The sequence below is a fragment of the Rhododendron vialii genome, chromosome 11a, assembly GCF_030253575.1.
Source record: "Rhododendron vialii isolate Sample 1 chromosome 11a, ASM3025357v1".
NCBI classification, from domain to species: Eukaryota; Viridiplantae; Streptophyta; class Magnoliopsida; order Ericales; family Ericaceae; genus Rhododendron; species Rhododendron vialii.
The window spans coordinates 13032383-13057987 of record NC_080567.1 but is presented as its reverse complement, the minus strand read 5'-3'; the positions used below and the strand labels follow the sequence as shown (position 1 = coordinate 13057987).

The 25605-nt window shown below is 38.1% G+C and overlaps 2 protein-coding genes across 2 annotated transcripts; one reads left to right on the top strand and one right to left on the bottom strand.

Annotated features, from left to right (window-relative positions):
• Positions 1 to 988: 988 nt before the first annotated feature.
• Positions 989 to 12248, bottom strand: LOC131308276 (probable ADP-ribosylation factor GTPase-activating protein AGD8). The gene is made up of 7 exons (XM_058335163.1): positions 12019 to 12248; positions 11730 to 11848; positions 5177 to 5609; positions 3175 to 3435; positions 2296 to 2418; positions 1432 to 1533; positions 989 to 1247 (listed from the first exon to the last, which is right to left on the bottom strand). Exons 1-7 carry the CDS (start codon positions 12088 to 12090, stop codon positions 1140 to 1142), a joined length of 1218 nt encoding a protein of 405 aa, XP_058191146.1. The 5' UTR covers positions 12091 to 12248; the 3' UTR covers positions 989 to 1139.
• A 2301-nt stretch (positions 12249 to 14549) lies between these two features.
• LOC131306878 (uncharacterized) lies at positions 14550 to 15469 on the top strand. Its single transcript, XM_058333309.1, has 2 exons — positions 14550 to 14728; positions 15065 to 15469. Exons 1-2 carry the CDS (start codon positions 14579 to 14581, stop codon positions 15467 to 15469), a joined length of 555 nt encoding a protein of 184 aa, XP_058189292.1. The 5' UTR covers positions 14550 to 14578.
• The last annotated feature ends 10136 nt before the right edge of the window (positions 15470 to 25605 follow it).

Sequence of the window (25605 nt, the reverse complement as noted above, 5' to 3'; positions counted from 1 at the left end):
CCTTCCGTCCCATAAAGTTAGGCCTCTACGAAATTATGTGGAATTTTTAAATTAAAAAATAAGATACTTATTGGAATAATTTCTTGTGCAATATTAATCTTATTTGATAGATTTTGATGAGATTTTTTAAACGGTGCAAAAAAAAAAATTGAAACATTCTTTTAGTAAATATATTATATTTCAATTCAAAAATTTGCACGTAATTTTTGTATGAGACCAACTTTATGAAACTAAGAGAGTATTCATATAACCCACCGCCAAATTGATTTGAGGAATTAAAAGCTCTGTTCAGTTTGGTTATGAACAAGAAGCTTTCCTTTTCGGTTAGGTTATCCAAGTATCTTAGTATTACATTCCAATAGACAAATTCTAACCGCTAACTCACAAATCCTTTACGTCTCTTGTATCATCAAATCTTACTTACCTCTCTGGACTAGCAGATCAAAGTTAACTAGCATTGTGGAAACAAAAAGTGAAAAATCCTTTGCCATACTTCAAGCAGGGCAGCCATAAATGAAGGCTTAAGTCTATAATCTGGGTAGTAATCTCAAATGCTCGCTAGCTTCCTATCAATCCTCACCCCACGGTTCAGGTCAAAATGCATGAAAATTGGTCATAAATGTTGAGCTCAGATGTAAAAAGCTGAATACATACATACATACATACATACATACATATATATATATATATATATATATATATTTAAAAAAAAAAACTGTTCAAGCCCTTTCAGGTCTTTTTTTTTTTTGACGATTTCTCGCGGGTACCCTTAAAATCTCGTTCTGATCACATTGAGCGGCTCGGATCATCGAAATTAGATCGGGAAAGGCGAGAAATGGTGAGGTCCACATATAAGGTCCTTATTTTAATATCCTTACCCCTCTCTCTCTCTCTCTCTCTCTCTCTCTCTCTCTGTATATAATGATATTTCTTTGAAAAACACAAGCGTTTCATAAGAAATCTTCATGGCCATTCCTCTGCTACAAAATAAAGTAACACCATACGGAAGGTGCGTTTGAAAATCTTATTTTTGTCTTTCAAATAATTTCATGATCTCATTTTTACATCCACCAGACAAAATATAGGTCGGTACTGCTAACAAACTCTTGCGATGATTTTGAACACAAAACGCAGCATCATCAGAGGATTCTATCCTGAAAATCAGTTAAAAAATTGGACGCCAGGGAACTTAGTTTCTTTCCGGTGTCTCCTGCAATTTTTTGAAGAGAGGAGATATCCTGTTGTGCCTGCAGAGAAAAAACAATTGCAGATGCAGTTACTCGTATAGGAACGGTATAGAAATGATAGCGAATAGTAATAGAAAGTAACAGAAAGAAAGACTATTTTTTTTTGTAACAGTTCGATAAGACAGTATATTGCTCCATCTATGTGTTCAAAAACTGGGAAAAAATTGAAGGTTGCAAAGCAAACCTGGAAAGATAAACGGTTAATAAGGTCAGTTGCAGCAACATCAAGAGAGGAATTATCGGCAGAACTACCAAACAGATCAGCACTAGAGATCGCTGTTGAACCCTGCCAAACAAGTACAGGAGAAAATATCCAAATAAGTTGGGAATCTGTAACAAACTCACTATTAAAAGTATCCACTTCGCATAGTGCTAGAAGAAAATTTCGGGGAAATTGAGTTTCCTGCTTCATTCTGTAAGCTGACAACAACAACAAAGCCATTTAAAGCTGAAGACGTGGAATAAGACTCGTAACTTTACTTGAACTACAACCTCTGTATTATCCATGTAAAGGGAAGAAAAAAAGATAGATACTAAGAAAAGTATCCTGTATATGGGGTTATATTATGCCAAACTTAATCCTCTTGTAGTAGTTGACTTACACTAGCTGTCCTATCTGATACTTCTCAATCAGGCTAAAATCAGATGTTTTGCATTGTTGGAGTTCTAACAAACCAACTCTGCACCTAGTGTGATGCTTTTGTAGCTATTCATCGTTGGAGTTCTAACAAACCAACTGTACCTAGCGTGATGCCTCTTACAAAATATAAAACATGGTAGTCCACCACATGTAGGTAACCATGCACAGTTATTTGTAGTTTAAGTTGACATCTAACACCTAATTAACCCTGCATGTCTTAGCTAGAGGCATTCTTGACAGAAGGATAACTGCACACATACGACAATTTGATAAAATCATAGGATTCAACCTAAGAATGCCACACTTTACATGCCATGAGACTGGTAACTACAAGTTATACAACTATTCAAGCATATGAAGTCCAAGGAATGAATATGTGCTTCTACAAGTAATAGTAGAAGCACATACTGAGAACTTCTGCAAGGAAGCTTGTGCATCCGTAGTGGCATTGTTCTGATCCCCAAAATATTGGGCGGACGAAATTGACTTTGCATTTGAGAACTTCTTCCTCGCTTCATCAGTTTCCTCGACCTGAGAGAGAAGTAAAATGTGAACAATAAATACTGAAACACATGCATTAGGCAAAACAACTATTAAACCTAAACTGGACCCAAACACATGGAACTCAAAAAATGTCAGAAAAGTTTACGCGCGACAAATTTGAACTCAGAATTGAGCAAAGAAGATGAACAGTAGGACAAAGAAAGAGAGAAAATCAACTACGACATCAGGCGAGGATAAAACCAAAATGCCAAGGATTGTGGAAGATAAGGGAAGAAAATGTCCAGAGCTGTTCAACCAACCAATACTACGAGTAATTTTCAAGAAAGACTACCTGCACAGTTAGATGCTCTAAGTGGACCTGGCTTACTGAAGCAAGGTAAGATATGAATGTAACAAATATTCAGGCTTTTGAAAAACCCACACAACAGTCCCGTCAATATGTCTGATAAATTTTTAACGTGCTTGGAGATCATCACGTTCTGGGCTACACTATCCTCAGACCTTCCCAATAGATATTTGATAACTGAACAATCACAGAGAAGGTAAATTCAACATAGATCAAGACTTGAAGACTTTGCATAAATAAAAAGAACCAAAATGACAGACCAACTAAACAGAAGAAGTAGGAACATGAACGTCAACCCAAATGTGCATAAAGACAGGCCTAACTCAACTAACCAGGAAAAAATATGATAGAGACCCTAAAAACGCTTCTCTTCATTTGTACAATCACATTTTTCAAGTTAACTGTCATTCAAAAACATCATAAATCATGCAGCTTACTTGAATTTTTGACGAACTGGAGCTTGTTTTCTTCGAGAAACCACCGTCCATCCCGAAGTCTGCAAAGAAACTTGAGGACGTTGGTGGCGCTACGTGGCTAATCGCATGTGTGTCTCCAGTATTGATTGGAGCAGCTTGAAAACTATCTACATACTCGAAACGAGATGTAAAAGATGAACCAGATGTTGGGGCGCTATTAGTTGAGGTGGAAACTTGAAGAGGAGGTTCTTCTGGTTTCTGATCATAGAGATTCTCTTTCAGCTGCAGGGATTCAAGGGTTTGAATTAGGCAATTGACCCAAATTTTTCTATGCAAAATTGACTCAAATTTAAATATGCTAAACAAAGCAATAAACCATTGAACTTTTGTCCCAAGGTTGTATACATCAGTGGGGTAGAGGGTGAGTTAGTGGGTTAACAGTTTGGGCCGGCCCCGGGAAAAGCCCCACAAGCCCCGGGCTTGGGCAACCCCCCACCATGGTACAAACCCTACAAAATCTACCCCATAGTGGGGTAAGTATAGCTTATTTCAGACCCAAAATTTAATTATTGGAAGTACTCTAGTTAGCAAAATTTTCAAACAGAACCCAAATTAAATCCTATATAACCACCTTTGTAGGATTGATTAGCCGTTTTGGTAGGAAGTAACATGTTTTCTATAGTCCCTAAACCAGGGCTTTTAATGGTTCTCTGATTTACATGCTAAAAGTGGCTTATAAATTAGCAAGGTATGCACTACCCATTTAATGGTTCTCTGTTTTATATGCTAAAAGTGGTTTATAAATTAGCAAGGTATGCACTACCCATTTTTCCAATGTTTTGGTCACCAACCAATCTTTCTACTTTTATTCTTTTATATTCTGTTAGATTATCAGAGAATTTACAAATATCATGTCAGGTTTTAGGTTCTATATGTAAAAAGCCATTAAATAGCATATCCCGGCCATGAGGCCCATGAGCTAAGGATCAAGAGGCATCTGTGTGTCAAGATTATGACTCAAGCTATTTTTAGTACTCGGTATATAAGCCCAAATTAAAAAATTAGTACCCATCACGTAAGACAAAAAAAACTCAGACTTTGAAGCTCCCAAGAAGCTCCAAAAATCTCAAAACCGGCCCTGAATCTCTACATAATTTCTAATTTATTACGGCACTTATAAATGGTGTCTTCGTTGAACTCAATAGCTAGTGGGCAACCCAAACATCGGGGCCGTAATAATGGTCAAAGGGGGTTCAAAATGTCTCCATAGACTTGAACAGGGATGGCAATTTGCCCCTCCCTGATGGCCTACCCGAACTGATCTGCTCTATTTTCCCCCAACGGTAACCAATTTTTTCCCCATGGGTATGGTTATGGTAGAGGAGGGATAAGGGTTCAGGTTCGGATCGCTTATAGATTTGACTATTAGCCAAACCGATACCCAAACTGAACCGAAAATACTGTCAATAATATGTGTATATATGGAGGTATGTATGCATGTATGTATGTACATATATTCTCTCTTCCCCAAGTTCGATTCTGTTCCTCACTACAAACCCACTTCTCCCTCCTCTCATTTGCTTTAAACTTCTTTGTGGACTAATCTACAAAACCAGTTCCAAGCCTATTTTCTTTTGTTGATGATGACACTAACAACTGTCAAATGTGTGGGGAGAGAGAGAGAGAGAGAGAGAGAGAGAGAGAGAGAGAGAGAGAGAGAGAGTTGTGTTTTTCAATTTGTTTCCTAGAGTCCTGTGACTTCTATCCGAAATCCCACATCGAAAAATAAATAAAGGAAAGCTCCTTTGCTTTATATTTTGAGACAGATGTCCGCTTTGATCAAAAATCTTATGCAATGACTGTTGATGCTAGAAGGAATGGGTTTGCCTTGGATACCTGTTTGGTTCGGGTAATACCCGAACCCTGTTGGGTATGCTTATGGAAAGCTTATCCGGGGTAATAACAAGTTGACTCGTGATTTTATGACAGATTATCATATCATGGAGGTCAAGCAAGGATTCACCTTAGTAGTAAGCTTTCGAGCACCAAGTCCCCCAGTCTTTCCAGTTTTCTTCGTACCAATAGGCTTTTTCATAGAAGAGGTAAAAGCTGTATGAGAAGCTTTAGGTGAAGCAGAGACATCAGAAAATTCTTGTTTTGCCGAGGAAATTTGTGTTGGAGTTTCAATTATATTGACATCAGGAAGTCCATTAGAGGCCTGTGCTGACTGATGAGCAACTGGAGATGAGGGCAAGCCTGCCTCTTCTGTAGTACTTTTGGCAACTTCTTTGGCAAGTAGCTGTCTGTATAATTCAGCAGCTCTTGAGGTATACTTGGCGTCAATCTTGCCTCCATCAGACCATCCATGCTGCTTGAAGAAAACTTGAGCACGGTTGTTTCCCCCAAATGTCATAATCTTCAACTGTTCTGGAGTCCATGAATCTAAATTGGTAGACCTACAATAATAAACCGAATCTTTGTTTACTACAAAAAGCAACAGAAAAACAAGGAATTTTTTTTTTTTAATTTTAAACAAAATACACTCACAGATAAGCAGGAATATATATCAATTTCCAGTTTTAGCAATTAGATACTGCATCAATATAGCAAGATGCACCAACATAAAAATTTGCATTCCTTAGTGTCCTTGATAAGAGTAAGCAAAGAGACAAATAACAAGAAATCAGCTCTAACTTGAGGGTTATCCGCTGCTTCAAATCCCAAGCAACAGTTTTAGGTGTATCGGACCGAATCATGTGGATTTGTTATTCCAACGATTCGCCCCACAGATTCAAATCAATAGCTTGATGTATCGATTCAAATCATATAATATGAATCACTAGTGGATGCCCGTACCTAAAGGTACGTCGGAATGTATAATAGTCTCAACTTAAATAAATTGTCCTTACTACCCGATTGCTCTACAAAATAGTTGTAAATTTTCACAAAGCATCAGTTATCATTTTGAGATATTTTCCTATTTGATCATATAAGACAACATTATTTTAGATAGAGATACATTGCCTAAAAGTGAGGATAGAGAGGGATAGATTTATTAGGAGAATATTCTCTGTATCTCTAAAAAAAATGATCCGATGGTTACAAATTTAACATAAAAGTGAAATAACAATTGTAGAGGTAGCTCTCATTTATATACCTTGACATTTTCAACAGAAAACCGCTCTATTTTATAATATAGAATTGTATGTTTTTGATGACATATATTGAGCCTAGTAAAAAGGATTTTGGAGTGGGAGAGCAAAAAAAAGAGGAAGCAAATTGAGCAAAAAGTCTAAACTAGGAATATGCTTACCACACAATCTGCATTATTACAAGAGCAATAAAAAAATAGAGCTTGGCCAACTCTCCATGCATCTTGTTAATCAAGTGAGGGAGAAATAGTACCCAAAACAATTGTCACTTGGGCTTTTGGCACATCACACATTGCCATTTTCACCTCACTAATTCGATATATTTTTCCTTCTTAATAAACTTTTCTCATTTATCAACTTGCTAAAGTGGTATTCTATCCGATTCCAAATTGAAGAGTCATCCAATCTTGTTCTTTTCTTTCCTAGAGTCTTTTGGGAGAGAAACAAATGATTGTTTGACGACAGATAAAGCCCGGGTCTTTTTTCTCCGAAGTACTGCCCATATGCTTTCCCCTGTGGCAACATGGATTTTCGACTTGTCCCCGGGTGATTTTTATTTTTACCGGTGAAGATTTCTTTGCAGGTTTAAACTTGCAATATTCATAGATTTGGATGGGGTTTTGGCCTACAAGCTGGTGTAAGGGTGTTGGTGTCTTTTGTGATTTCACTTCACCTTATCTTCTTTTCTTTCAATTCTTTGGTGATTGTACATGGGTGTTGTTGGTTCACTATGGAAAACTTTAAGTCAAGGGGGCATCCACTTTGTGAATTTAATGCCAAAGCTTAGGTTTGTACCCAACCTACCCATCCCAAAACCCCCCATTGATGAGGTAATAAACAATGTTCCAAAAAGCGCTCGGCGCTAGGCGGGCGGCCGACCACCTTCAAGCTTCGAGACCTATTAATCGGCCATTAATCGCCTTTTAGCAATTAGTCGGTTTTTTTTTTTTTTAAATATTCTACAACCTCCCTATCATCAATAATCACAGTTTTTCTAGTTGATGTGATATATCTTCTCTACCATCAATACTTACTAGTTACTACACGTCTACCGGTCTACACGGCTACGGCCTACACCAAACGGTCCAAACCATAAATTTACAATACTACACTACTCTGCTACTCAGACTCAAGTGTTAAATTTTGTAAAAAAAAATACTACTCACTACAGAGAGGGCGGGGGGGGGGGGGGTCAAGAAATTACACAGAGAGAGAGAGAGAGGGGGGGAGAAATTACACACAAAGAGAGAGAGAGAGATTACAAAGAGAGAGGGGGATCAAGAGAGAGGGATCGAGAGTTACAGCAGTCAACAATGAGGCACAGTGGCGGTGAATGGTGATGAAAGGCGTCGGCGATGACTAGCGTCGGCGATGACCGGTGTCGGTGATGAGAGGCGATCGTCGATGAACTGGCGTCGGCAGTAGGCGATGACTGGGTTTCTTCCCAGACCCAGATCGACGAGAGGCTGATCGAATGAGAGCCCTAACACAGTAATTCGAAGCCCTAAATAACCTGGTATGAGTATAACAGTTACCCCCTTCGTTTTCTAAAAATTCAGATTTACCTTGCCTAATCGCCCATTAGCCGATTAATCGCCCATGAATCGATTAATCGCCTATCGCCGCCTACACGCCGACCAATTAAGCGGCGATTAATCGCCGCCAAAGTCCGATTAATCTTCTAGCCGCCTAATTCAACCTTTTAGCCATTAATCTCATCGGTCAGCCCAAATTTCCGATTAATCGCCCATTAATCGGCAATTAATCCCGCCTTTTAGAACACTGGTAATAAATAATAGGTACTAATTGCTTGAACTTGTAAAATGTAAACGGGTTGTGCTCCCCTCAACACGTTCTACAACATAAAACCTTTCGTTGGTTATCAAAAAACTTTTGAACAAGCTACAAGCTTAATTGAAGCTTGGTCTTAAGTCTTAAATCCGGCTCATGAGTTGTACGACATTGATCCATAGAACTTTTAGCTTATAGCAATTGTATTTGTATGGATTGTGGTGCTTTCTTTTTGAGGGCTGAAGACGAGTGATAAAATTGGTCTTCCTTCATCTCATGAAAATCATGGGTGCTGGAACATTAAAAAAAATAAAAAATCCTCTAACCAGAGTGAACATCTTCAATCACAGTGATAATTACAACTATTGTAGAAAACTTGATCAAATTTGAAGGAACTGCTTCAGTAGTGCACATTCCTCCATTCAAGTTGGACACTTCCGTTTTTTCTGTATCCGAAATTGAGGAATCCTACTAAAGATATGTCTAAAATGAAGAAGCCTAAACAGTCTTCTATTTCTGCTTCTGTATTTCCTTCCTTTATATTATTTTGTTCTTGTTTTTCACAGTATTTCATATTTAGTTATTTTAATGTCCTGCATGACAATAGATATTCAAACATTTGGGACTCCAAAGTATAATACTTGTCTAATTATATATGATGATTTCAATAACATAAGAACATTGGATGATGTTGCATGATTTGATCACTAGATGAAATATAGTCTACTTTTTTCCCAATGTGCGCTTACCTTCACTATATTGCCTTAAGTTTTGTTTCACTATATTGCCTTAAGTTTTGTTTCTTAGGCTCGAGCGGCCCTCAGGGGGCTCAAATGCACCTTGAGCCTAGTAGAACACTGGTCTAAAAGCCACATCCCAAGTCACATCCATAAAAACATGATCTACGCAACCACCATCCGATCCCAACCTAAACAATCCAAGAAGCTAGAACAAGTCCCAAGAATAGGAATCAGAATGAACACATGTATGCCATAAACTTGCCCTAACCTAAAAAAATATGCTAACCCTATCATCATGATTCATGACCCTTAAAACAAACATTTCCTGAAACAAAAAAGAGAGAACATTTTAACTTCACAATTACAAAACCGTCATATTTTTCCAAGAGGGGAGAACAAAAGTACATGGCAGCCACCAACTCATAATGTGAGCACCACAAAAAACTTACATCAATATTTATATCTTAGAAGCATAGATACGGGCATAGGACAAGCAGATAGTTATGGGTGTCGGTCTATATAGTTCTTTTCCCTAAAATGTAGGACACAAAATGTCAGGAAAGCATTCAATTCTACATATCCAGACATTTTTTGTATATTTATATGACACGTGTCTGAGACTGTCTGAAAAGTGTCCCATCCAACACGGACATGTTACCTTTTATTAAGTGAATGATTGATCTGCTTGCACAAGTCCAAATCCAATGAAGCATAGGTAGGGGTACGGGATACGGCAACAACCAAAAAAGTAGGGTACAAGTATGGCAAGGATACAACCAATGTTTTGATTATATGGATATTTCTATAATTTTAGCATGATTCGTTAGGTATAATAAGTATAACGTAGTTTACAATAGAAACAAGATATGGGGTCTCTAGTGTGGTAAATTAACAGATGAGGTCTTCAAATTGTAATTTGGCTAATTATAGAAACAAAATAACACTGCAGCGGATCTAGGTCTCACTGGTCATCGATGAATACGAGACACGATGAAGATGACTGATCTCCCTCCGCCGCCTAAAATGCCGACTTATCTCCCTCCAGTGACGCAGATTTGTCTCTGGGACGAATCACCGAATGTCATAGAGTACGAACACAAGAGCACTCAGCGCCTTGGACCGGCAGAAAGGATTATGGGCCATCTAGCTGAGTCTTTAAGGTGGACGAGTCATGTTTCAACACAGTCAGAGATCCATTCCCGAACTGCATGCTTCAAGCACAACCGACCCATGTCCGGCCGTTAGGATCCGTGTGATTTATGGAGAAGTGGTTCGTGCATGTGAACATAACCGCCGGACCCATGTCATAACTGACATCATCCAGAGCAGTTACCTCACGTGCCGGACACATACTTACTTGGAGGACAAGTCTGAAAGTTCTATAAAAAGGAGAGGGATAAACCCTAAGAGGTACGCCGCTCACTGATCACTCTAACAGATACTTATTCCCGACCGGTTAGGAACTAATGGTGGGTGTTCATTGCGTAGGACATAACCTGAGGAAGAGACCTAACCCAGATCCAAACCGGAACACCACATGTCCCCACATCGTTAAACCAGCACACTGCACACCACACTCTCCCCTCTCGGTCTCTTCTGACTCTCTCCTCTCGTTTTTTAGTGTTGTACCCAAGCAGGACCCATGATGTACCCAAAACATACAAATTTACCCAGTTCGTTTTCAGCTTGCCCAGTACGTATTTTGCCTTACCGGGTACATGTACACCTTTGTTTTTGGCATACCCGTGGTTCAGAGCACAGGTCCAACCATGCAGCTATATCCAATCTCGTAACCGCATTGACGACTCCACTTAAGCAATGGCTCTAAAAGTTGGCCAAGACTGGTCCTCACCTGGGCTCTAGGCGGTGGTCCAAAGCCTAGATTAGGTAGTCGACCAGCCAGGCTCTACATGGTCTCCAGGGGGTTCAACCGAACCCTCTGGATTCAAAAAATGCACTACAAATTTCGTATTTCTTTTATATAATTGTATTTTTCCTTAATATTGTCAACACTGAATCATTCATACATAGTCAAACTGAAAAATCACTCAAGCTTGTGAGTAAGTAGGTACTATAGCTCAACTAAACAAAATAAACTAGATCCAATAAAATTTTAGCCAAATGTAAATATGTGAATTTTGCATAGAGCTTTATATGTAAAAAGTTCTTTGTAATTTTGTCACCACTAAACTAAAATCCTTGAGCCGCCGCTGCGACCAGTCAGTGCCTAGTCCCGCAAAGTTCCTAGGCGCCCGACTTGGTGCTTGGCACCCCTTTTCCACCTGACTATCGCCTAACAATTTTTAGAACATTGCACTTAAGAGCTTCTTTCTTTTGGAACCTAAAACATACTATGATAAAATACAGTCAGATAATCTTCCTGACTAGAAAACAACCAAAATAAAAACGTGATATTTTCATAAATGAGCTATGTACTACTGCTTTGTGTTACCTATGGTGAAAAAGTTCCCTATTTAGAATACCATCTCAATGCTTGTCCGGCCCCTCACATCTAAGACAACTGTAAAATAATTGCCGAAACATTCTGTATTCTGTCATGAGTTATCTTTCTCCTTTCCTTCGAATACATCACCAAGTCCCCTTGTCCACGATTGGAATTCAAAATGAGGTCCCACCCTAACAAGAAAGCTGAAAGCTTTAACAAAATCATGATTTCGGACCCCAAAATGCAACTAAACCATATGCCTTACATGACAATGATCGGTATAACTATGTCTATAAACTTAGCAACTCTTGCTTACCCCACATGTAAGCATGTAAAAATGGCTGTGAGAGGGGCTGTAGGGAATAGTCCGAGGCACATAAGCTGGCCCTGGACACCCCGCATTAACATAAAAATTAACATAAAAAAGAAAAAGCAAATCAGAATCACCTGACGAAGCTGACGTGAACGCCTAGACTCCGATGGACGGCCGAGCAATCGATGCACAAGAAGATCCCAAACGTAACAGATGCCCACGTTGGATTCTTCGCATTACAATCAAAACACATCTGAAAAAAGAAACCCCCGAAGGAAATCAGAATCGACTGATCCATACAAAACTACAAAAAGAAATACAAGATCTGAATTAGATCACGCCGACAAGATGCAAAATCCTCCCAAATAGAACAACATATCTGACGTAAGGTTGAGGAAAATGGAACACTGAAGACGCACGCACCTTGTTCTCGGACTTGGCTCTCAGTTTTCTAAAGACGGCGTTCTTGTCGTTGAAGCTCTCGGAGGAGGCCATGATGGAGAGAGAGAGAGAGAGGGGGTGGGGGAGGGAAGAGGAGGAGGAGGGAAGAGGGGTCTCGAAAATGGAGTTTTGGTGCTTGAAATGGAGACGGGTTGGAGTTGCTCTCACAGGACGACAACACAGAAACGAGGAAGCGAGAAAGAGAAAGTAGTAAACATATATAAAATCCTGATTTGAAAAAAAAAAAACAAAACAAAACGAAATTTGTTCGTTTCAGTTTCTATTTTGTCATTTTCTTTCGGAAGCTTTTCTTCCTTTTATTTTTTAAGTGATTTTCACACATTCCATTTTTTCAACCGTACTTTCTTTTTCGTTATTTTTTATGATGTAAATTTACAATGTTGTTCTTCCAAATAAGAGCATCTTGAACCCAATTCTCTTAAATAGAGAAATCAAAAAATATTTTTTTTTATCTAAAAAGCAAGTTCAGAGGTTTTCACTATTCACTCTAAATTCAATCCTAAATCTCTATTTTCATCTCTACATAAAAAGGGTAAATTTGTGATTTTAGAAAGGAAAAAAAATATAGAGATCATTCTCTATATGTTTGAAACATCTCTATATATAGAGAACTAAATTTGGGTCTATAATTTTAGAGACCCAATATAGAGATTGATTGGAATAAATTGGTTCTCTATTTTAAAGATTTTGAGCTTGATCGGAGATGCTCTAAAAGAGTATACAAATGAAATATTAATTTTTACAAATTCACAACACAATAGGACAATTACTTTTTTTTGGCTCTCAGCTTTTTTTGTCGTTATTGAGAGCGTCATTATTTCGTTTATTTGCAAGTATAAGAATTACATCCAATTAAAATAATTCTATAATTACTACTCGTTTCGTCACTTTTTAAGTGTTCAGTTTCATAACTCCAACTTATTAAGAAAATATCATCATTACACTTTTCACATCAACTTTTACCTTCACTTTCCCTACTTATCATCTATGGAGACATTATTATTACATTTTTACTCACGAACTTTTCAAAATAGAATTTACTTTTAGGGGCAAATTGGAAAATATACCAATTTTTACCCACTAATTTTACAAAATTGAAACTTATTAAGGGACGGTCTAAATGAAATACTAGACTCTTAAAAAGGGACATATGGAATATTATAATCCTAACAAATATAAGCAGGTGGAGAGTTTCGAATTCCTGATCTTCTAGTATTGCAAATGTAAAATTGTTTGTCAAATCAAGGTAGATATTGCATAGTGATAAAATTTTGATTATGTTTAACTTTGTCATAATTTTATATTTCACTCTTTCCTATGAAGTTATACTTGTCTTTTTTTGTCTTAGTTATACTTTTCTATGTAATGTTTTGTTATTGGTCTCAATAACAACATCTAATCTAAAAGATTAAAAAAATTACTACTAATAATCAAACGAGAGGTGCTAGGCAGCTAGGGACACATCAATTGTGCGGCTTATTTGTGCCACACTTCAGCCACACTTCCCTTACATATAGGTAGGGCCCGTTTCAATGGGCCCCACATGTTTGCGCGTGAAACGAGGTGACCCCAAAAGTTGCTGACAACTCGAAAGAGATGTTTGAGATTAAATAACTGAAAAAATCACATACTCCATAATTTGCTTAATGACGCGGATGATGGCAATGTGGCACATCTCGGTCGAGATCATAATTACTAACCATCAACATATGAGATACTCTAAGACGGCAACAACAGAAAATTATTCAAGATTTCTAGACACTGACACGTGGTGTTCCAAGTGTTTTTTGCGTCACATTCGTATGAGATGGTCCCATCTTGGAATATAGCACAAATAAATCGGAATACCAAGTGGTGGTGCTTTCAGGAGCACGAAATAATCTCTCTAGCAACACCATTTGATTTATTCCAGATTTGATTTGGTAGTTGGTACACCTTTTCTTCATTATTACGGGATAATTGAATGGAATTTCCTTTGATTTGTATACACTACACCTTTTGGACCTTTGTGTATCGTTGTTGTACTAATTTCTTTGTCGGTTAATTACCAAGACACCCCTCGAACTATTCTCATTTGTCTTGCTCACCCCCTAATAGAATTTGGGCTACGGACAGACCCCTGACAAAAGTTTCTTTGTCCCATAGACCCCTTCCGTCAGGTTTCCGTCCAAAATTGTTAGAAATTTGCCCTAGTTTTTTCGAAATGTGAGAAAATGTTCCAATGTTGCCCTCCCATACCTATTCCTATTATTATATATATTTCCTAAACGTGGAAACGTGAACCCCCATTTCCCCCCTGTTTCTATTTCATTTTCCCCCCAAAAACGTGAACCCTATCTTCCCCAACCCTATTCCCCCGAAATATTCACACCTCCTCCCACCACCCACCCCACCCAGCTCCAACACAGCTCCAACAAGCTCCAACACCCCACCACCCACCCAGCGACAACACCAGAACACCACCATCGTACACCTCAAAGCACGTCCCCTCCCTCATCTCCCCATCACTCTCTCTTCCCCAATGTCTGCATCAAGTTCGAACACCCTTAACTCAGGAAGCAAACTAGGACGCAATGTTCTGTGTGGTTGTGGAGTTAGGGCTCCATTAAGAACAGCCCTAACTGAACCAAACGTGGGTAGGAGATTCCTAGGATGTGTGAACTACAAGAAGGTCAGTATATTTAAAATTGATCTCATCTCCCTCTAATTTTGTTTCCCATTTGATTCGCACCCAATAGATTTAAATTTGAATTTTTCATAATAAAATTAGATTGAAATTTTTTTATTTTGGGTTTTTAGGGTGACTGACTCTATGTTCCTCCCCATTTCTACTTTCTCATAACCCTTAACCCATAAATTTTAATGTATTAAGGGATATAAATACTTGTGTTTGGTTTTTAGACTTGTATTTTACTTAATTTTTATGATATTTTCATTTTTGTTATCATTTTTTTGATTCGTATTTAATTTTAATTTATTGGATAAAAATGTAATTTTTGGTTTTTAGGATGATGAAGGTTGTAAGTTCTTTGACTGGGTTGACCTGCCCACATGTGAGAGAGGGAAGGATTTTGGGAAATGGATAGTGAAGAAGAACGATGATTTGCAAAAGGAAAATGTTGATTTGAGGGCTAAAATTGCAGAGCTGAAAGAGAGGGAGGAATGGTTTGTAATGAAGATGAATTGCATGAACAGAAATTTGAAGGAGATGGAGGATGGTTTTGCACTGAAAATGGAACAATACAAGAACAAGAATGTGGGCTTGAGGAAGAGGTTGAAGGACGAGGTTGAGTATGGGAAAAAACTGGTGAATGTGTTGACTGCAATGGTGGTACTTTTACTTGGCATAGGGATTTTTGTTTGTTTGGGGGGTAAAGGAATGTTGAAGAAGAAGATGTTAGCATTACCTTAGCTTGTAGTTTATTAAGTACTTTGTTTTGGACAATGTTGCATCTTTTTGTAAAATGTAGCCAAGTATGGTACTTGTAACTCCTATTGGTAATGGAACTTGAAATGGTAAAATGGTAGTAATGGTGATTTTATTTTGCCCCGAGTCAGCAGATATGAAAAAAAAAGGCCATCTAAAGCTCGGAAAAATGAGGACAAAGATTAGGAAAAAAATTTGGGAAACACTGGCCAAAAAAACTAGGCAAAACTAGGCAAAAAACTGGGCAAATAAACTAGGCAAAACTGGAAACAAAATTGGGCAAAAACTGGGCAAAAAGCTGGCCAAAGCAATAACCTGGAAACAAAAACAATCCCAAATAACACACACTAAGCCATTACATTGACTAAACCATAATAAAGAAAGTTATTACATTTCGAGACCACAAACTGTCCAGTAGTTCAAGTTCTCCTACTTAAATTACAAACCCAAATGTCTTGCCTTGCACCTTCTGAAAGGTCCCTTCCAAATTCATAACAAAGTCGTCATAAGTTATACATGTTCCAAATTCATAACATATACATAATTTAGTAATGACGGCATTTTTTCCACATCCAAAAAACAAAAGCAGTGGACAAAACACAGTCATTTGAAAGGCATTTGTACCTTCAAACTATACACCTTTTGCCAATTGCCCACATCCAAAAAATAAAACAGTGGACAACCTTAACCATACGCCAACACAAATTTATAATGATACTAAAAACATCTACTCAATTAATCCCTTAGTGTGTCCCATGGAGACTTTAGATGAGAAAACACCATCTCCAATTCTAGCAATCTTCCAGTCATTTTGAGATCCACCAACAGCTGCACTCTTCCATGTAATTAATTTCCCATGCTTAAACATGGTTTTTGTTCCACTATCTGCCACAATTTTAGTGACTAATTATTCAATTGAAATACAAGTTTGAGTAATCCATCTAATCCAAATGTAAGTGACAATCGATATACCTTTTGATACAATAGTTGCTTCACCTATCACTCTACCAGTTGCAGCACCTATTGAACCTCCAATTGTTCTATCAGTTGCTTCAAAATATTTCAATTCCCAACATCAGTTCAGTTGACAACATTCACAAGTGTTACAACATGTTTAAGTTCAACAGAAAAAATGTACAGCAATGTATAATTCATACCTCCTCTTGCAATTCCCCTTCCAACCCCTGCAAATCCTCTCCCATAACTTGTTGCACCACCTGTTAGAACATATTTTACCACAGATTTGATATCACTACACAACACTTTGTAAAGAAAAAACAAAAACCAAATTCTATCAGTGAAATTTTACCTCCTCTCCCAAACCTGATCTTCCACCTCTAGCCATTCCCCTCCCTCTTGCTATCCCTCTACCACCACCTATGATTCCATTCCCTTTTGCCATCCCTCTACCACCAGCTAGTACTCCACTCCCTCTTGTCATCCCTCTACCAGCATCTATTATTCCCCTCCCTCTTGCTATCCCTCTACCACCACCTACGAGTCCATTCCCTTTTGCCATCCCTCTACCACCAGCTAGTACTCCACTCCCTCTTGTCATCCCTCTACCAGCATCTATTATTCCCCTCCCTCTTGTCATCCCTCTACCACCGGCTGTCCCTCTCCTACCTTTGGCCACTACTCCTCCATCAGTTGAAACTTGGAGTCCTCTACCAGCACTAGTTGTACCAATGCTAGTTCCAGAAGCTCTTGATCTTGTCACAACTCCTATGGCCTATAAATAAATAACAAAACAAGTCCAACAAAAAAAGTGTACATCAATAAGCAATTGGCCACATTCATAACAACTTATGTGAACAAGTAAACATATGTGCATAACTAAACAATTACCTGTGAGGAATTGGCCTCCACAACATCTGCAGTCGTAGAAGATTGACCAACCTTAGCAGTGCATGTCCTAGCATTGTGTCCATGTTGGTTACATTTCCTGCACTTGGCCACATTCACCCTGATTCGACCAATTGTTGCAGCTAACTCATCTTCACCTTTCCTTCTTGATTTTTTGGGTCTGCCAGTCTTCCTCCTATATGGTGGAGGCATTATGTCATCATATTTTGTTTGGATCCACATGGATTTATTTGGGATTGGGTTTATCAAATATGCATAACTCTGCCGAAAAGTTTCAGTTAAAAAGTAATGGGAAATGAAATCCTCAGGTCTGGATCTATCCTTTCTAATGGCTGCACAAGCATGCCTACATGGTATTCCTGTCAAATCCCATTTCCTACAACTGCAAGTCCTCAACCCAATGTCTACTATCCAAGACTTGAAAGGTGAGCTAATTTCAAACTTCTGTGTAGCACAGTTTATGATAGCATATTCCATTCCATTATCCTTCTCAATGTCCAACTTCTTGCAAATTGAAGGGCATATGTTAGATTTAAATGTAGTACCAAATTTGGCCCTCTCTACATACCTCTGCATAATGTACCTTCTCAGGCCTTCCATCATTGAAAGAATGGGTTTGTCTCTCACTTGTTTGATAGCATTGTTGAAGGACTCACTCAAGTTGTTGACCATCCTATTGGTCTTAGCCCTTGGACCGTAAAAACATCTTGCCCAAAATTTGGGTGGTACTTTCAACAACCACTCATGTGCCTTCACTGAAATTGCCCTTAGCTCCCTCATCTTCTGTTGGAACTCAGGTAAGGTGTATGCACTTGCTGCTGCCCACATAAGGTCCTTCAACTCTTTGCCTTTGTGTCCTTTTTGGAAGTTGGCATAGTAATGCCTGATGCAGAATCTGTGTTCCACACCAGGGAACAACAAATCCATAGCCTCTGTAAGTCCCTGCATCATAACCAGACATTAAAAAGTGTATATAACAAAATAATTGGCTGTCAAATCTTTAAAGTAAATTAAACAAAACTAATACACTTGCCTTTTATCTATCTGAAATGAAAATCCATCCTTTATCTTGAGGAGTTCCAATCATATCTGTCAGAAGTTCCAGGAACCAAGTCCAACTGTTCTTTAATTCTGATTCCACAACAGCCATTGCAATAGGGTACATTTGATTGTTCCCATCCCTCCCCACAGCATGCATTAACTGCCCCCCATATGGACCTTTCAAAAAGCAAGCATCTAAACCAATGATGGGCCTACAGTTGCCTACAAAACCCTTGGCCTGAGCATCAAACATAACAAACATCCTCTGAAAAATAGGATTACCAGCCTCAATTGGTCTGTCAACATAAATTTTTGCATAACTCCCAGGATTCTCCTTCCTTATCATCTCACAATAGTCCCACAGTTTATAGTATTGTTCCTCATATTCCCCTTCCACCATCTGCAGAGCCTTTCTCTTAGCCCTATATATTTGCATTTCTGTAACATCCAACATCCATTTTCTTCTAATATCACTTTGCATGGCCTTCACATTCCAATTAGGGTCTTCATTTACTTGGTCCACATACTTCTTGGCCAACCAATTAGCAGATGCCCACTGGTTGTGGTATATTCTAGGACAAGTATGTACTCCATTGATTTTTTTAATTTGAAAAGTTGTTGTTTCACCCACCTTAGAAGCATGAAGTCTCCATGTACAAGGATGTTCTTCATCCTCATATTTGCACTTCACTGTTACCCTCTTTGATTCATTTTTAATGTACTTGTATTCACTTCCATTCCTAAGATGAAACTCCTTCAATAATGATCTAAAAACCCTAACATTGGGAAACAACATGCCATGCACCAGCTTGGGATTTTTCATATCCCTTTCTTCATTAAACTCTGGGAATTTAACCTTCCTTTTCCCTTTCCTTTTGCTTTTTACCTCTTCACCATCTGATGAGCTAATAATACTCCCAATGTCATCACTATTGTCACTACCACACTCTCTTTCCACATCCTCACCAACTATTATTGATTTTCCTATATCTTTCACAGCCTTAACACTTGGTCCTCCATCTTCAAAATCATATATTTCTTCACCATCACCATCAGATGATGATGAATCCCTTAACCCACTACATGCATAGTCACTATCACTATCACTATTCGTATCACTGTCACCCCCTTCCACATCCTCACCAACTATGACTGCTTTTCCTTTACCTCTATCCTCCACAGCCTTAACACTTGGCCCTCCTTTCTCCAAACAATCCATTGCTACACTATCAGCACCACTGTCACCACCATTGTTTCCATTACCAAATCTGTCCCCCCCAAGTTCCAACTGTTCCCCCCCAATTTCTTCCCACTGATGCCACCCAAGTTCCTCCTCATCACTCTCTTCAACATCAGGATGGATAATGAAGAACTCAATTTCCTTACCCTCACCCTCATAAAGAATGAACATTTCTGTCATGTCTGTATCATTACTAACTTCAAATAACCCATCTTGAATCGTATGACCTGGCCTTAAGTAGGTAAGTGAAACCCATGGGGTACACCCTATTTCTTGAAGGATCTCACATAAATTAGCATAGGAAAACTCATAAGGGATAACTCTGCAATAACACACGTCCCCATCAATGTAGCTATTTGGAGGATGTCCAACAAATTTCCCCCCAAATCTTATATTCAATTGAACCCTACCATCATCCCCCATCTTCAATTATTAAATGTGACAGCAACAAACCCAATACCAACAAATAAAATTACAAAAAGGTCACTGAGTGCAACAAGGGGACCATAAAAAGGGGTAAAGAACAACAAAGAACAAAACTTGTTGGACCCTTGTTTGGAAACAGGTCGACAAGTAACATCTATTCAGAAGGAAAAAGTTAACATTTTAACTTAGATTTTCTGGTAAACACTAATTAATATGTAGGGACCCTAATATATAAACATACATATACAGACAGACAGAAACAGAGGAGAGTGAGAGAGACAGATAAGCACAAACCCTCAAAGCCCTAATTTTCAAACCTTAACAACCATTCAAACATATGCATTTATATATATATATATATATATATATATATATATATATATATATATATATATATATAAAGCCCTAATAGGGACCACCACTATGTAGACCAAGCTTTTATTCTAATTTTTAAACCCCAACAACTGTATATAATAACCATATATAGCATATACTATATAAATGCAGAGAGAGAGAGAAAGCATATATAAATGCCTCTAGAGAGAGAGAGAAAACATATATAAACAGAGAGAGAGAGAGAAGCCATATATAAACAGAGACACAAAGAGAGAGAGAGAGAGAGAGAGAGAGAGAGAGAGAGAGAGAGAGAGAGAGAGAGATAGAACGTACTTTAGCGCTGTGAGTATCGTCTTCAAAATCGTGTTCAAACCCTAAATCGTCCACCAAATCGTCTTCGTCTTCAAGTGATTCATCAATACTAGATGATGATAGCTACATGATTGATTCGTGTATTTAGATGTTGAGATTTTGGTACATGGGACAAGGGAGAATGGCGAGAACACATATGATCCCGATTAGGGTTTTGCTGTGGTGGGAGAATGGAGATGATGATGATGATCGATATTAGGGTGTGCTTTGGGAGAATGGAGATGATCGAGATCGAGATTAGGGTTTGGTTTGGCAGGTTTGGTCGAGATCGCCTCTGGGGGTCGAAGATTAGGGTTGAGGAGATGAATGGTTGAAATGAGGATAAATTAGGTCTGTGGAAATATATATATGTAAGGGTAATTTGGTCTTTCCATTAATTCCGTCCAACGGCGTTACCCCCTCCAAATGGAAACTTTGCTCAAGGGGTTTGGCTGTAGGCAAAATTCTATTATGGGTGAGCGAGACAAACGGGAATAGTTCGAGGGGTGTCTCGGTATTTTACCCTTTCTTTGGCCGCCTAAATGTTTCAGGGTAAAATTGGAAAATTAAGTGATCATACATGCAATTATTATGTTCCCTTAGAGCATTTGCAATGGAGTTTGGTATATTTGTGTGTTAGAATGTTTGTTAAAAAGGTGTATTACAATAAAAATGGGTCTTACAAGTGTGTGTTAGACATTAATAACATGAAAATGTGTTAGAACATTCACAATAAGTTTGGTAATTTTGTGAGTTAAAATGTTTGTTAAAATAAAAAATGGGCCCCACAAGTGTATATTAGGAGTAGTGAATATTTAAATTTTATGGTTGGAGTTTGAATCATAAGGTGGGACCCAATTATTGTTTGCTAGCATAGGTTATCAAAACTTGACACACATGCTAGCACACTATAAGGTTTAACACACTTTAGCACACAAACTAACACAAGCATTGTGGGACAAAAAATACAATTTTGTTTGCTAAGTCTTAACAGTCATAATTAAAACACCGGTTATTAAACTCATTGTGGATGCTCTTATTAAGTTAGAATCCCGAAAAGGGACCAAAGAATGGGGATGGTGGGAGTATCTTTCCAATGGTGCTACTGGTAAAGATTTTATATCTGTATCAGTGTGTACAAATCCCTTTTTTGTTCCATTTTGAGTCTAAAAAAATTATCGGAACTACTCATTTAGCCTGAATTCAAAAACAAAGTTTGAATGTTTCGTGAATGCTTTTACCGATACCGGATTGAGCTTATTTTTTGTAAGGACCATAAGCAAAATATTTTAAACAAAATGAGCGGCTCCGATCATTTTTTTTAGACCCAAAATGGGTCCAAAAAGGGATTTGTACACACTGGTACGGATATAAAATCTGTTCCATTGGACTATGTTATCTTTTTGATGGTAGTAGTTGTTTTCTTGTGGAAAAGTGGAGGGGAACCCAGAGTCAACCGTAGGTTCAGCCTTGACTACAATTTGGACTAAATTTCTTCCAACCAAATAGGTCAAATATATGGAAAAAAATGGTAAAATTAATCCGGCCAGCCCAAGCCTTTGACCACCCTTGACCATAGGCTAGTGAATTGACCAACACATTTTTACAACGAGTCTAGCTAGCTACTTGTTGAGATTCATGGTAAAATGCGTTCCACCTTAGTATATATATACATATAGGATGATGCTATGGTATCCCTGGTCATTTTGAGGACACCGTAATTTTTGGCATAATTTCACCATTATGAGTATAACTAAAACCCATTACAAGCATAACAGAATCCAAACAAGGCATAACTAAGGAATATCTAAAAAACCAATCAAGGTATAAGCAAACCCAACCAAGGCATAACAATCATGTTATGCCTTGTTATGGTTCTGTTATGCTTATAATGGTTTTGGTTATACTTATAATAGATTTTGGTTATGCTCATAGTGGTTTTGTTATGCCAAAAGTTACGGTGTCTCCAAAATGACCGGAGACACCGAAGTCATTCCCATATATATGATATAAAAGGGACTTGATCACCATGTGGGGTGCCTGCGAAGTAAGGAATTAGCAGCAACACCATTTGTTTTGCTGCAGATTTGATTTGATACACCTTTTCTTCATTATTACGTAATATTTGAAAGACTTTCCTTGGATTAGTATGCAATACAGCTTCTGTAACTTTGTGTATTGCTTCGTGCTAATTACTTTCTTTTTAATGGTACTTAGTTGTTTTCGTGTGGAGAAGGGGAGGAGAACTCAAGAGTCAACCGTAGGTACATGCTTAATTAATTACAATTTGAACTCAGTGATGTTTTAAATTTAGAGAGAATTTCTATCATATAGTAAGAAAATTACCGCTATTTTTTAGAACATGAAGTTCTACATAGAAAGTAAAGTACGGTAGAAATTCGCCCTCTCTCATTTGTCCATTCGTCAGTTCTTAACACTTGCTCTTTGTGAGTTTTTTCGTCACGGTAGGCTTTTCTTTCCTTGTCCGCATTGGTATATTTTTTCGCACTGTATATTCATTGTGTCTTTCAAGGTCTTTGTGGGCTACCACAGCCTCGGGTGACGGGGCGCCCTCGGACATCCCGAAAAAGAGAGAAGTGTATTTGAAAAATGGAAAAGTCGCCACCCGGATTTAAGGTTCGCCATCTGAGAAATCGTTTTGATTGAAAATGATTCTTGAATTTGAAAACCAGAGATGTTTTTGGGTTCGGGAGCCAGGTTGCGAGGGGGAAAGGGTTTTACGGCACCCCTCTTGCCCAACAAAAAGTCGGTCTCACTCAATGTTTGTGGAATTTTTATCGAAAATATTTTGTTTCATAAAGAGCAATTAGCACGTATTTATAGGTATAACGAGTAAGAGTGTATACATGTGCTTGTGTACAGGATACGACGATGACACAATACGAAATGAATAAATGCAGAAAATAAAACAAGGCTACTAGAAAACACTCTAGAGCGCTCAGGAGTAGTCCTAAGCGCTCTGGACCTCTTATCTCCTACAAAATAGAATTTAGCACTATTGACAATGAACAAAATACATAGATACAAAAGGGATGGATTATAATAACATTTCAGCATGTTTGCTCAGCATCAAACTCAAACAAACAAGAACATGTCTTAAATATCCAAGTTTTGCCTCCTTGCAGATAGAAAACAAACTGACTAGTGCACACCTACAAAATTACTAAAAATGAAGTACTTATTGAAAAAATAAGATTTTTGGTGAGTAGCAGCACTCTTGAGCGCCCAGGAATGGTCCCGAGTGCTCAAGAGTGAGCCCTAGCAAAAAACAAAAAAAAAAAACTTTGTGTTTCTCTTGCTCTTGTTAAACTAAGATCAAAAGAACTCACAACAAGTATGAGAAACAAGTATAAGCCTCTGATCTCCCTCAAAAATAAAGGAGAAAACAGAAAAAGACTCGGGAATGCCAAGCTTTATACATTTTCTTTACTTGGACTATCCTTCCTTGATGGTTTTTACCTGTTTGAAATGAGTTGAAAAATCATAGAAATATGAGAGCTTGATTATGCTTAAGCTCCCAAATTTTCTAGTATTTCCTTGAAATTATTTTGATTTTTGAAAGAGACTTGGAAGTAATTTAGAGAGAGAGAGAGAGAGAGAGAGAGAGAGAGAGAGAGAGAGAGAGAGTATTTTCAGAAAACAAGGGAGCTTTGAGAGAGAAATTTTGTGCTCTCCTCATATGTTGAAATGAGGGGGTATTTATAGGGGTGAAGAAAATAGGTTTTGTTTTTGAAAATAAAATCAAAATAAAATGGGAAAATGTTTTGGGGGGAAAACTGCCATCATTGGTCTTCTGAATACTCAGACTGCGTACTGACCAAGACCAGGTTTGAACGTTGAATGGAAAAATGATGATCTCTTCACCCATTGGGCGTGGCAGAGGTCTTGAGTGCTCAAAAGTGACTGACCAACTTCAGAGGGGCGCCACAGAAACTCCCGAAATCGGTTTTAGATGTTATTTGATGCGTTGGAAAGCTGGTTGAGTCCTCGTTCTAACCCAATTTGTTTTATTCAAAAATATTTTATACCTTGAAATGTGTGCCGATTTTACCCTCAGGGTGTCGGGAAAAATGTGTTTTTGGTTTGTTTTGAAAAAAAAGAAGCATTGTCCAAGTTTGTCCAAGGTCTGTTTTAATTCATTTTCATCATTGGGGAGCCTTGAGGCCACAAATTAAGAATGATTAATAAGTCCAAATTGGGGCGTCTATGGTCTTCGATTTTTTTTTTTCTCTAGTGAGTTGCCCCTGACCTCGCTTTCCACGGGCAAGTTTTCCGGTGGCTCATCTAACTTGTTTTAAAAACTCCAATATCTCTGTGTAGGTTTGTAATTAAAGAGTCTCTCCCATCCCAATCTTCGGTAAGTAGGTGCTCCTGCATGGTTCTTGGTGTTTTTTGCTGGAGAAGAAACACATTATAAAGCTCTTGATAAAGCCCTGCTCCAGTTTGTAGAACCATCAAATAGCTAAGTTGCCCAGAACTGATGAGAATATTCGACCCATGTGGGCTCGTTAACCTTTTTGGTCCCCAAAGTATTATATTCGTCTCATTTTCATTCCCAATGTAAATATTTGTAAGGACCATATTCCGGAGACTTTGTGTATTGGCAATTCCGTTTGACAAAACACATATTTTATATTAAGTTGTAATTTTATTATTTTTATAGGCTAGTGAGTCTGTATAGGATTAGAGTGGAAAGAATCATTTTTATTTGTAATCGAGAGTGAGCAAATTGGATAAAAAGGGATCAACTACAGCGAGATGAATTTTGACGAAGCCAGACAGATGGAGGAATTAATTTGGGTATCAATTGGAATCTACTGCCTTCTAAATTATAGAAGCA

What these genes read in the sequence shown, in the direction of transcription:
- LOC131306878 (XM_058333309.1), top strand. Translation starts at nt 14,579, where the DNA reads ATGTCTGCATCAAGTTCGAACACCCTTAACTCAGGAAGCAAACTAGGA. An exon ending in GATGTGTGAACTACAAGAAG is followed by an intron (nt 14,729 to 15,064) that starts GTCAGTATATTT and finishes TTTGGTTTTTAG; the next exon opens with GATGATGAAGGTTGTAAGTT.
- LOC131308276 (XM_058335163.1), bottom strand. Translation starts at nt 12,090, where the DNA reads ATGGCCTCCTCCGAGAGCTTCAACGACAAGAACGCCGTCTTTAGAAAA. An exon ending in GTTCACGTCAGCTTCGTCAG is followed by an intron (nt 5,610 to 11,729) that starts GTGATTCTGATT and finishes TTATTATTGTAG; the next exon opens with GTCTACCAATTTAGATTCAT. An exon ending in CTCGAAAGCTTACTACTAAG is followed by an intron (nt 3,436 to 5,176) that starts GTGAATCCTTGC and finishes GAATCCCTGCAG; the next exon opens with CTGAAAGAGAATCTCTATGA.